At 53.6% G+C, this 12,211-nt stretch overlaps 1 protein-coding gene across 2 annotated transcripts in view; it reads left to right on the top strand.

Moving 5' to 3' along the window:
* The window catches only part of DSCAML1 (DS cell adhesion molecule like 1), a 344,894-nt gene extending 336,105 nt beyond the window's left edge, over positions 1–8,789 (top strand). For both annotated transcript variants that reach the window (XM_077893692.1, XM_077893693.1), the window contains 8 exons: positions 99–386; positions 1,834–1,989; positions 3,868–3,898; positions 4,028–4,146; positions 4,434–4,586; positions 4,992–5,186; positions 5,683–5,994; positions 7,729–8,789. In XM_077893692.1, coding sequence (XP_077749818.1) covers positions 99–386; positions 1,834–1,989; positions 3,868–3,898; positions 4,028–4,146; positions 4,434–4,586; positions 4,992–5,186; positions 5,683–5,994; positions 7,729–8,204 — 1,730 coding nt within the window. In that variant the 3' untranslated portion in view covers positions 8,205–8,789. The remainder of the gene's footprint in view (positions 1–98; positions 387–1,833; positions 1,990–3,867; positions 3,899–4,027; positions 4,147–4,433; positions 4,587–4,991; positions 5,187–5,682; positions 5,995–7,728) is intronic.
* The last annotated feature ends 3,422 nt before the right edge of the window (positions 8,790–12,211 follow it).

Here is a 12,211-nt window from a genome sequence, read left to right as displayed (position 1 = left end):
TGCTCCCCAGAACCCCCTGCTGGCCCCGGTGCAGATGAATGAGCCCTCCTCCCCCTCCTCTCCGTCTCTAACCTCGCTCTCTCCCTGTGGCCCCCCAGAGCCCTCCTTCAGCAAAGACCAGCACCTGTTCACCCACATCAACTCCACGCATGCTCGGCTTAACCTGCAGGGCTGGAACAACGGGGGCTGCCCTATCACAGCCATCGTGCTGGAGTACCGGCCCAAGGGCACCTGGGCCTGGCAGGGGCTGCGGGCCAACAGCTCCGGGGAGGTCTTTCTGACCGAGCTGCGGGAGGCCACATGGTACGAGCTGCGCATGCGGGCCTGCAACAGCGCCGGCTGCGGCAACGAGACCGCCCAGTTCGCCACCCTGGACTACGATGGCAGTGAGTGGGGCCGGTGGGAGGGGCGGCACTGGGGCCGCAGCGAGGTGTCCCCGGGGAGCCTGCAGAGAGGTGGACGCATGAAAGAGAGGACATATAAAAAAAAATAGGACTGCCACCCAGGAAAAGGCCAGCGACGGAGAGGAGCGGGCCTAGGGAGCAGCAGACTTGTAGGGGGGCAGGCGGGTGAGCAGGGGCACCAGTGGCCAATACAGACCGATAAGCAAACCCATCACACTAAGATAGAGGGGTCTTTTGAAGGTGCGATCCTGCTCTCCGCTGCTTGGGAGAGATGGAGAGTATGATGTAGGGGGGTAGCTGAGGCCCTGTCCCCTGAGGACCCTCTGCATTTAATATGGTGCGTTAGCCAGGATGGGATAGCCTGGGCTACAGGAACAGGTAGACACGGAAAGCTGCAGGGCTTAACCCAGTAAAGATTTGCTTCTTGCTCCCGTCACATCTTGTGAGGCTTGGCTGGCCACCATCTTTTAGCTATGCCGTCTTGAATGTGTAGCCTCCAAGGTCACCAAGAAGAGCGAGGTAGAAAAGGCATCCCAGTTCTTCACTGCCTTGGCCAAGAGGTGATGCTCAGCACTTCTGCTGCCACCCTGTTGTCCAGAACTAGTTATGTGGTTCTAACTGCCAGGAAGTCTGGGAGGTGTGGATGAGCACACGGTATTTGGTGAGCACTAACTGGTGTCTGCTCTATGGGGCACTTCGTACACAGGCACACACACTCATGCACTCACATCCGCATGCATACACACATGCACAGGTGCACGCATACACTAAGGACACACAGAAGGCTGAATTCATAGAGACCAGTTGCCATAAGGTAAAGTAAGTCTCCCTAGGTGTTAAGGAAACAGAATAAAGGTGGTATCAGAGGGGGATAGGCTCAAACAAGGAAGGCTTCATACAGGAGATGGCTCTTATGCGAGGCATTGAAACAGGCATGGATCAGGCTTTGCAGAGGGCTACGTCAGCAGAACTTACTGACTCCGTGCAGACACCCAAGGTTAGCAGATCTCGCCCATGGGTGTTGAGACCCAGGGATCCCACTGCTCTGACTTCTCTCTGTGAATCTCACTTCCCCTCCCCCACTTTACGAGCTGGATGGCGGAATCTAAGCTGATCAGTCCACCCTTTAGAAATGACCACTGAACTCCAACAGGCAGGAGACTCTCTCTGAGAGACTTCGGGATAATTCTAAAATAAGCCCACGGGGTCATCGGTATCATGATGCAGTGTAAAAACTCCACGACTATTCATCTGTTCCTGATGTAGAATTTGGGGAAGTAAAGTGGGAGGATTGGGGCTTTGTGCCAAGAAGTGGAGGTCAGAATGAATCCAAGAGCAGCAAGAGAGGTTCAAAGGTGACCCCACCCAGGGGACTCTGAACAGACCCTACTCATAAGGGACATCCAACTCCTTTCCTCACCCCATTCAGGTACCATCCCTCCCATCAAGTCTGCTCAAGGTGAGGGAGATGATGTGAAGAAGCTGTTCACCATCGGCTGCCCGGTCATCCTGGCCACCCTGGGGGTGGCACTGCTCTTCATCGTTCGCAAGAAGAGGAAGGAAAAGCGGCTGAAGCGTCTCCGAGGTAGGCGAGTTTCCTACAGGCTTCGAGGGAGGGAGTATTGACCCTCAGCCACACTGGCCACCTTTCATTGGCTTGTGGCATCATCTGGACAAGAGAGAGTGCCTGTGTCCCATTGAAGGGAGGGCTGCTTCTCCAACCTTCTGAATCTTTAGCCCTCGGTGCTTCCTCCTCTGTGCCTGACCCAAGACTTTGTGCCTGACCTAACGAGGGCTGAATTTTAGAGGTACACACTGGTAAAGCAATATTGATTAAAATATTGAAACATTTCCATGTTATTTGGTAAATAATTGTTACTCCCTTCTACCCTGGTTGCTCCTTCTCTTTCACAGGATCCCTGAGATTCTTCTAGGGGCTGGCCACTAAAGCATAGACCTGCAAGTGGTCTCTAGGACCTTGCTCAGTTCTGACTGTGTGGCTTCTATGACATGTCAGATGTTAAATATTTTGAATATCACCCTCTCCCAATCTACGATACCATAGACTGGCATGACTGGGTCATAGACTACCATAGACTGGGTCTTCCTTCGCTTGATTTTCCCAGGGACTAGTGCAGTGTCTGGCACCTAGTAGTTGCTTAACAGATGCTCATTCACTCATTTGGATACCATTTATTGAACATCTACTGTATTGTAGATACTGCCGGACATTAGAGATACAAAGATGAATGAAGAAGGAACAGTCCATAGTCTTGTGAAACATAGTCTAGTCCTCATAGAATTCATGGTTTAATGTGAGAAGCCAGAGTACAGTTGTAGCACAGAAGAGGGGATTAGTAACACTACCTAGAGTGTTTAGGAGTTGGTGGATGAATGGTTGGATGATTGGAAGGATGACTGGATGGTTGGATGGAAGGATGATTGGATGAATGGCTAAATGAATGGTTGGATGGATAGGTGGTTGGATGGATAGATAGATGGAGGAGTGGTGGATGGATGGACGGACAGATGGATGATTAGTTAGGTGGATTGATGGTTGAATGGATTAATGGTTGGGCCGATGGGTAGATGGATGGATGCATGCATATTTGAATGGATGGATAATAGATGATTGTATGAAAGATTGGGTAGATGGATGAATAGTTGAATGGCTGGATAGTTGAATGGGTGGATGCTGGATGAATGACCGGATGGGTCGGGGGAGAAGTGAATAGATTGACAGGTAAATGGATCAATGATGGATGGATGGGTGAGTCAATGGTTGGATACATACATGCAACTAGATTCATTCTGACAGATCATTCTTATGATTCTCATTCTCATCAGAGGTCTAATACATTAACTAGATCCTTGCTGCCTTTTTTTTTTTTTTTTTTTTTTTTTTGTCAATTCCTAACCTGAGATCCTGATCCTATTCAAGGCCTCTCTGGAGACAAAGCAGGGACCCCCAAATTCATCCATGACTTTTTAGGGACAGATACCCAAGAGGAAGAAATAAAGCCTCTTGGTTGATAGTCATCTGAGGATGCCCATTGACCACTTCTACTGAATCCTCCACTCTCTTCTCTTCTCAGAAGATAACTGAGGATAGACCCTCCACTGGTACCCATTCCCAGCCTGCTATGACGTCTTGTTTAATTAGAGTCAATTCAGGAAACAGATGGAGCACTTTATATACCCTCTCCTCTGGGAAGGACCTCCCTATTAGATAAAAATCTGAGGAAAGAAAAACAGACCTGAGCCAAATCTTGTGTCAGCAGCAGCCAGAGCTTATCCTATGTTAGACTATTTTAGAGGGCCTTTCATTTCTCCCTCTTCTTCCCAGGAGACCAGCCCCAGTCCCAGTCTAGGAAATTCTCCCACCTTGTTCCCTATGCCTCTTCCAGTTTGCATCCCGCTCAGACGCCATTCTCACCCAGTCCCTCTCTCTACTGTTTTGCAGATGCAAAGAGTCTTGCAGAAATGTTGATAAGGTAGGTGTCACATCACTGTTTCCTCCCTTGCAGAGGACAGGCTTCTAGGACCCCCACTGTCCTGCAACACCCTCTCCCCCAGCCTCTTGTGGCTACTGAGTCACCCGCCTCTGACCCTTCTCCCCACAGCAAGAACAACCGAAGTTTTGACACCCCTGTGAAGGGGCCACCCCAAGGCCCGCGGCTACACATTGACATTCCCAGGGTCCAGCTGCTCATCGAGGACAAGGAGGGCATCAAGCAGCTGGGTGAGTGACAGGTGCCACAAGTTCCCTGTCCTAGTCTTCCTCAGGCCACAGCCCACAAAGGGCAGCCCCCAGCCCTTACAGCAGTGCCCAGGGGTCTAGCAGCAGCTGCATTCACAACTCAGCAACCTCAGAACTCACCAAAGCTTCTCTTGAGGGCTGAGCTTCCTCCTTTGTCTCACTGCAAGAATTATTCTGTCCTTTCTGCATCTCAACATTGAATAAAGACAAAAAAGAAATTCGGGAAGTCCAAAGAGAAGGACTCCTACCCATTGTCCTTCTTCCCCCAGGAGATGACAAAGCCACCATCCCCGTGACGGATGCTGAGTTCAGCCAAGCTGTCAACCCGCAGAGTTTCTGCACTGGTGTCTCCTTGCACCACCCAGCCCTCATCCAGAGCACAGGACCCCTCATCGACATGTCTGACATCCGGCCAGGCACCAGTATGCCTTATCCCCAGGGAGACATACCCCCTCCCAAACAGGGTGTTCTGGGCACAGCATGGGACACAGGTGAAAAAAGATAGGGGGTGGAATGGGAGGCTCAGAGCAGCATGGAAGAATGGAGGCAGCAGGACAGGGCGTGACATTCTTCCCCAAGCCAAAGGAAAAGATGGGGTGGGTGCAGAGGACCAGGATGCCACCCACTGCCCCCACACCTCACCACTGTTGCTCTTCTCCTCCGGGGCCAGCTGTGTGGTCAGGAAAGGCAGCATGCCCAGCATCCCCCAGGGAGCTTCTGTGGCTGTCTCTGCCTCCTCCCTTGCTCCCCACTGCCCTTCTGGTAAGTGCCAGCTGCCCGAGGCTGAGTGCCCTCTGGAGGCACTAGCTCTTGCTTCCTCTGGGCAGATCCAGTGTCCAGGAAGAACGTGAAGTCAGCCCACAGCACCCGGAACCGGTACTCAAGCCAGTGGACTCTGACCAAGTGCCAGGCCTCCACACCTGCCCGCACCCTCACCTCTGACTGGCGCACCGTGGGATCCCAGCACGGTGTCACTGTCACTGAGAGTGACAGCTACAGCGCCAGCCTCTCCCAGGATACAGGTGAGCCCAAGGCGTGGCCTGCAGCCGTGCTCTCTCTCCTCCAGCTCCCCCACCAGCCAGCTCCCCCTCCCACGTTCCCAGTCCCACCCACCAGCTCGTGGGGTCCAGGGCACAAGTCACTCTCGCTTCCAGCCGGCCACTGACTTACGTGCAACTGGCACAGAAACACTTGAGCTCGCCAAGCTCTGCTTAGTCAAGGATTTCATTTTGCTGTCCCAAGAGAGGTCAGAGAAAATGGTACACGTGATGTTTGTTGGAGAAGGAGTGGAGTGTTCCAGGGGGTGGGTGCCCATTTCCAAGAATGGAAAATCTTCTGCCCTTGACTCAACAAAGACCCCCCTTCTGTCACCACGGCCGCCTTCCCAGGGGCAGAGCGGGGTCTGCGGAGATGACTGCCGGGCTCAAGGGTAGGGGAACTGGTCAGGCTGGTCAGAGGAGACCCTCCTCCCGACGACCCCCTCATTTCCTCCTAACTCCGGGCCTTCCGTGTCTCCAGACAAAGGACGGAACAGCATGGTGTCCACCGAGAGCGCCTCTTCCACCTACGAGGAGCTGGCGCGGGCCTATGAGCACGCCAAGCTGGAGGAGCAGCTACAGCACGCCAAGTTCGAGATCACCGAGTGCTTCATCTCGGACAGCTCCTCCGACCAGATGACCACGGGCACCAACGAGAATGCGGACAGCATGACGTCCATGAGCACGCCCTCGGAGCCCGGCATTTGTCGCTTCACTGCCTCCCCGCCCAAGCCCCAGGATGCCGACCGAGGCAAGAACGTGGCTGTGCCCATCCCGCACCGGGCCAGCAAGAGTGAGTGCTTGGCCCACCTCCCCCGCTGCAGCCCCGGCCTTCGGGCACTGGGGCCGGCCGGCCCGGCAGGGCTCCTTGGGGGGCGGGCAGCGCAGAGCAAGTACTTGGGAGATCAGGGTCCATATCCTGGCTCAGCCTCTTCACACGTCCAGTCAGCCCCTCTGCCTTCATCTTCTCCTTGGTAAAATGCAAATGGCAGCACATACTCTGCGTTGTCGTAGTAAGCACTAGAAAGGCTGTACGTGCCTGACACGTAGCAGGGTCACAGGACGTAGTGGTCATTCCCTTACTCTGCAGCTATGTCAGTAGTGAGGGGCAGCCGTTAGGGGGGTCTGCTGCCCAATGGCCATCGGTCTCAGTGCCAATTCAAAATTGTCCCAGACCCAAAGGAGCAATCCTGGCAGCTCAGCCCCAGGGGTACCAAACCTCATGAGGGCAGTGACCTCGCCTGACTGGGAACCATGTGACCCCAGGAGCCTGGCCAGAGCATATGCCCTTCAGGGTTGGTGGGGCAGCTGTATGATACCCAGAGGGCGTGTGAGGTTCCATCTGCAGACCCTGGAACCACACCCTGGAACCACACCGTCATGTCACACCATGCAGGGTCTAGTCTGCTGGCTACTGGCCTTGCTAAGTGGCCGTGCTAATCAGGGCACTCAGGTCATCTAGAGAAGAGCCCAGGGTGACAAAGTACAAGGTCTCTGGAGATCAGCAGCCCTGAATGGCATCCCTGCCCCCCTTCTAGCTGGGTGAATTGGGGCAAATTACTTAATCTCTCTGAAGCTCAGTTTTCTCACTTGCAAAATGTAGGCAGATTTGGGGGGGAGGGTAAGATTTTTTATTTATTCATTCCTGAGAGACACAGAAAGAGGCAGAGACATGGGCAGAGGGAGAAGCAAGCTCCTTGCAGGGAGCCCAATGCAGGACTCGATCCCAGGACCCTGGGATCAGGACCTGAGCCAAATGCAGACACTCAACCACTGAGCCACCCAGGCACTCTTGTAGGCAGGTATTCACCTATCCAGGGGGCTGCAAGGACTAAATGAGATCGTGTAAAGAAAGATCCTAACACAGTCAATAGGTTAGAGGCACATTTACAGGCAAGGATGCTCACAGAGCCCAGGGATCAGGACATGGAGATCCTAAAAGCCTGTCATATGGAGGCGGTTTAAGAAATCAGGAACATACCACCTGGAAAAAAGGAGAGGGATGAGGAAATACAGCTGACTTCAGACATCTGGAAGGCTGCTGTGGGAAAGGCAGTGAAGGGTGGCGGGAGCGCTTGCTGTGTGGGTCCTCGGAAGGCTCAACGTGGGGCGTGACGAGCATCCCCTCCTCGGGGTAAAGAAAACTTTTCTAACGGCCAGAGCTCTTAGGAAGTCATGTTTTCAGAAATGAAAACAACTGTCCACCAGCTGAAGCTGACCAGCCTAAATCGGTCATTCAGCAATAAGTATCAATTTATTGAATCACTGCCATGTGTGCCCGCCACCGTGTTGCGGCCCTTCCCCTGCTTTATCTCATCCGGTACTCACAGTAACCTCGTAGGGAAATGTGACGCTCTGCAGGCTCAGAGATCTGGTCAAGTAATTGATCTTTTCTGGACTCTTCCCTGCCTAGCTCGTACAGGGACTCCTAGGTCAGATCAGGGAAGAGCTTGGGGAGTCGGGTAGGATGGACAAGCTGGTTCCCAGAGGCCCCTGCCTCCAACGTTTTCTGCTTCTGTGATTCCAGGTGACTACTGTAACCTGCCCCTGTATGCCAAGTCGGAGGCCTTCTTCCGAAAGGCAGACGGCCGTGAGCCCTGTCCCGTGGTCCCACCCCGAGAGGCTTCCATCCGGAACCTGGCTCGAACCTACCACACCCAGGCTCGCCACCTGACCTTGGACCCTGCCAGCAAGCCCTTGGGCCTCCCGCATCCAGGGGCCCCTGCTGCCGCCTCCACAGCCACTTTACCTCAGAGGACTCTGGCCATGCCAGCACCCCCAGCCGGCACGGCCCCCCCGGCTCCCGGCCCGGCCCCTGCCGAGCCCCCTGCCGCCCCCAGTGCTGCCCCTCCGGCCCCCAGCACCGAGCCTCCGCGGGCCGGGGGCCCACACACCAAAATGGGGGGTTCCAGGGACTCGCTTCTCGAGATGAGCACATCGGGGGTGGGGAGGTCTCAGAAGCAGGGGGCGGGGGCCTACTCCAAATCCTATACCCTGGTGTAGGGGGCACGGCGAGAAAAGCAGCCCTACGCTCGGACCCGTCTGCACCTCCGGCCCTCACACACCAACTTGGCTGTTTTCCTGCATTATTTATATTAAACTGACAGACAAAAACCAACCAACAACGAAAAGAAACCGCCCCGCCCCCCCAAGTCATGAACACTTGTACATAGAACTCTTTTGTACAAATGAAACTATTTTCTTCTCCATGAAGCCAGGGCACAAAGAATTTGACAGTACAAATCAACCCCCACCCAACCCCCCGGCCCCACAAAATACGCGTGGAGAGATATATATACATATATAGGGAGACAGGCACACAGCGACAAGCTATATATCTATATATTTCTCTCACCTTATTTTGAGACAGAGGCAGGAAGATTCAGCAACTTTTCCCTCCTACTCACTCACCCTCCCTTCAGTCTAGGTGGTTTTGACAAAGACCAAAATCCCGACTCAGAGACACTGCATGCGATTTTACTGTTCCAAGAAAACCAGGAGTTGCTTCAATTTGCAGATGCTTATGTGTTAATACCTTTTTCTATGAAAAAAAACCCAGCGCCGTGTGCAATAAAGGTTATGTTTCTACATGGTAGCTTTTTTCCCATCTGGCAAGGGCCAGTGGGGAGGGCGGGTGGAAAGGAAAGTCCCCTCTACCTGGCCCCTTTATCTCTCCTGGAGACACTTTGAGAAGTTCCGGCTTTAGCTCAGCAGGTTAAACTTTTTTAAAGGCTTTCAATTAGCCAACTGCATCCTTGAGTACCTGTTGTGTTTGCAGACCTGGGCTGGCCTCTCAAGGGGGCCAGCTGTGTGAATTTGAGCAAGCTCCTGAGCCCCTCTGGGCCAGCTTATCTCTAAAATGGGGCAACCTTGCTGAGAGCTCTGGGGAGCCTGGTCTGGGGGATATGGGGACAGGTGTCTGCTGACTTTTCTCCTCCGGGAGAACACAGGGTAGCCCAAGAAGCAAAGCGAGGCAAGCCACAAGTATGCACTTAAGTTCTGTAAGAGGTACCTACAAACTGGGAAGGGGAGAGATTCTATAAGCCCTGGGGCTCCAGCCAGATCCTGAAATTCTGGGCTGAACTTTAGGGCATGGTGAGGCCAAGGAGAAGGAGTGAGGTCATCAGAGGCTGGAAAGGTGAAAGGGGCTCATGGAGGAGGGAAATGGGGCTGCACCACAAGAGAATCAGGCCAGCAGGCACACTAGGTACCTCGCCTGGTTTGGAAGGAGCTGGCAATCCGGTGGCCAGGTGGAAGGAAACGTGCAGTCATGCAGGTGGCAGGGGGGCCGTATCTGATGAAAGGCATGAGAGGCTGGGTGGGCCGGGCCTCCAAGGACAGTGAAGGTTTGAGTAGACAGAGGAGAGGGAGAGACCAGAGGTCACAGTCTCCCTCCTCCCTCCACCAGGGCCGGAGCCCCGGGGTGAAAAGCACATGCACCGAAGAAGTACAAAGGGGGGGTCAGTGCCTCAGGTCGAGGCTGAGTTGTGGATCGGGAATCTGGAAGGAAGGTGAGTCTGGGGCCTGCTGTCCTCTGGAAGCAGAGAGGAGGTACTGGGAAGGGGACCGGAGTGCTGGAGAGGGAGGGAGGGGTTTGTGCAGGTTGCCGGTGGGCTGTCCCTGTCCCTCTGGGCCACAGCGAGGTCCTGCCTGGGAGGCATGACCTTTAATAGAAACACTTTCCAAAAAGTGACTCGTTCCTCATACACAACCTTAGCACCCAGGGAATCTGGGAGACAGAGGAGCCCGGCCCGTGAGTGTCTCCAGTGCAAGGTAAGGGGATAGCCATCGCGAGAGGGAAGGGGGCAGAGGCCTGTGCTCCTAGGTGACTTCTGGCCCGAGGGGAAACTCCATCTCAGCCCCCCACCCCCGCTCAGGATCCAGCTGGGAGAACCGGCTAACAGCGGTAATGAGACTAGTGAGAAGGGCCAGGCACCTGCTGACTGCCCAGCCCCTTCCACCGGCGGGAAGACAGGGCTCCTCCAGGGCTGCGTGTGCCATCTGCAGGTCACCTCCCAAACTGCAAGCACGACGATCCAGTCCTTTCTAGAACTTGGTTCTAGAACCCTCCACTGGACACCAGGAAACACGAATCAGACCCAGTTGGACCAGCATGAGAGGATGAACAGGTCCCCAGAGGCTGGAGTAGAACGGAGCCACCTGCCTGAGGTTGCAGAGGGGAGCCCAATCATGACAGTACATTGCAGAGCCCTGTGCTGTGTGCCAGGCCCTGAGCAAAGCACTTTCCTCGCGTTGGCCCGTGTGACCTCACTGCAGCCCCGGGAGGCGGGTGTCATAGGCTCCATCTGCCCTGTAAGGTGGTTGGCACTCTGGGGAATTAAGTAACTCATCCAGGGTTAGAGGAACAGGAAGTGGTGAATTCTGATCCTTAACCACAGAGCCATACTGCCCCGTGGTGTTCTGCTGCTCGGAGACTGAGTTTCAGTTCGGCCCCTAAGACAGGTGAGGCATCTGCTGGGACCAGGGACCAGCTATCCTTACTGTCCCGAGGCAGTCGGTGTGGGAGCGTGAGTGACCCCGAGAGGTGAGCGGTCGCTGGGCTGGATGGAATGGGGAGCCTGATGTACTTCATTCTGCTGAGAGGCCGTGATGGGAGGGAAGGACAGACAGATGGATGGACGGACTCAGCCCTGGGGGCTGCGGTGGGCCAGGCAAGATGAGGCGGATTCAGAGAGGCCACAGAGAATCAAAGGTGAACGAGCCAGTGTAATTTGCTGTCCATGGGGCTGGACCCTTGACTATAAAACACAAGGTCCGGAAATTTGAACAGATTTGTGGAGAATCCACATGGTTTTACATGCTGGTATCTGACTTCTGTATGTCCTTTAGCTAACCTGCAAGCCCGCTTCTCTGAGCTGTACCTGAAAGCTAGTTCCCAAGTCAGCCAAACCCCCCCGCCCGCTCACTTGCTTGCTCCCCATTTAGTCACCACTAAACTCTGCACCTGGAGCAATCCTCCTACTACACACTCGCTAGTTTGCAGACCTCTCCTTCGTCCACCCAGATGAGGCCTCGGTTGTCTCTAGAGCACTGATCCTCAAAGCTCCTGCCACAGTAACAGCATCAGCCAGGAGCTTGTTGGCAACGCAAATTCTGAGGCCTCCCCCCAGACCCAGAATCTGCAGTTTAGCAGAAGCCCCAGAGGATCCGCATGCACGCTAGAGCTCTGGAAGGCCTTCAGAGAGACCACTCCCCTGCGCTTTCCTGCCAACAAGCAGAGCTAGGCCAGGGGGTCTCAAACTTAGTCACGCATCAGATTCACCTGGAGAACTTGTTCAGTCCCAACTGAATCACAGTTTGCGGGCCTGCGCTCCCAGCATTTGTATTTTTTTTATTATTGTGTAAAAGATACACAATGAAAATTTCCATTTTCACTATTTTTTAAAAGGTTTTTATTCTTATTTATTCATGAGCAACACAGAGAGATAGAAAGAGACATAGGCAGAGGGAGAAGCAGGCTGTATGCAGGGAGCCCAATGCAGGACTTGATTCAGGGACTTCAGGATCATGCCCTGAGCCAAAGGCAGATGCTCAACCAGTGAGCCACCCAGGTGTCCCCCCATTTTCACCATTTTTAAGCGGACAGTTCTATGGCATTGAATACATTCACCTTATTTGTGCAACGGCCACCACGACCCAGTTTCAGAACCTAACCTGTCATCTTCCAGAACAAACTGTTAGCTTTGTTAAGAACAAAGTTTAAAAAAAAAAAGAAAGAACAAAGTTAACATTCATTAAATACTCACTGGCCATGTCCCTGTCCCTCCCAGCCCCTGGCAACCACCATTCTACTCCTGTCTCTGTGAGGCTGGCTGCTGCGGGTATTTCATCTCCATGCAATCATCTGGTATTTGTCTTTTTCTATTGGCATATTTCACTTAGTACGTTTCCAAGTATAAATCCATATTGCAGCATGTCTGAGAATTTCACTCCTTTTTAAGGCTGAATAATATTCCATTATATGTATAGATCACATTTTTAGTCCCATT

This window comes from Canis aureus, chromosome 3 (assembly GCF_053574225.1).
Source record: "Canis aureus isolate CA01 chromosome 3, VMU_Caureus_v.1.0, whole genome shotgun sequence".
Taxonomy (NCBI): Eukaryota; Metazoa; Chordata; class Mammalia; order Carnivora; family Canidae; genus Canis; species Canis aureus.
Note: the sequence above shows the minus strand (reverse complement) of the source record. Positions and strands in the feature narration are given on the sequence as shown.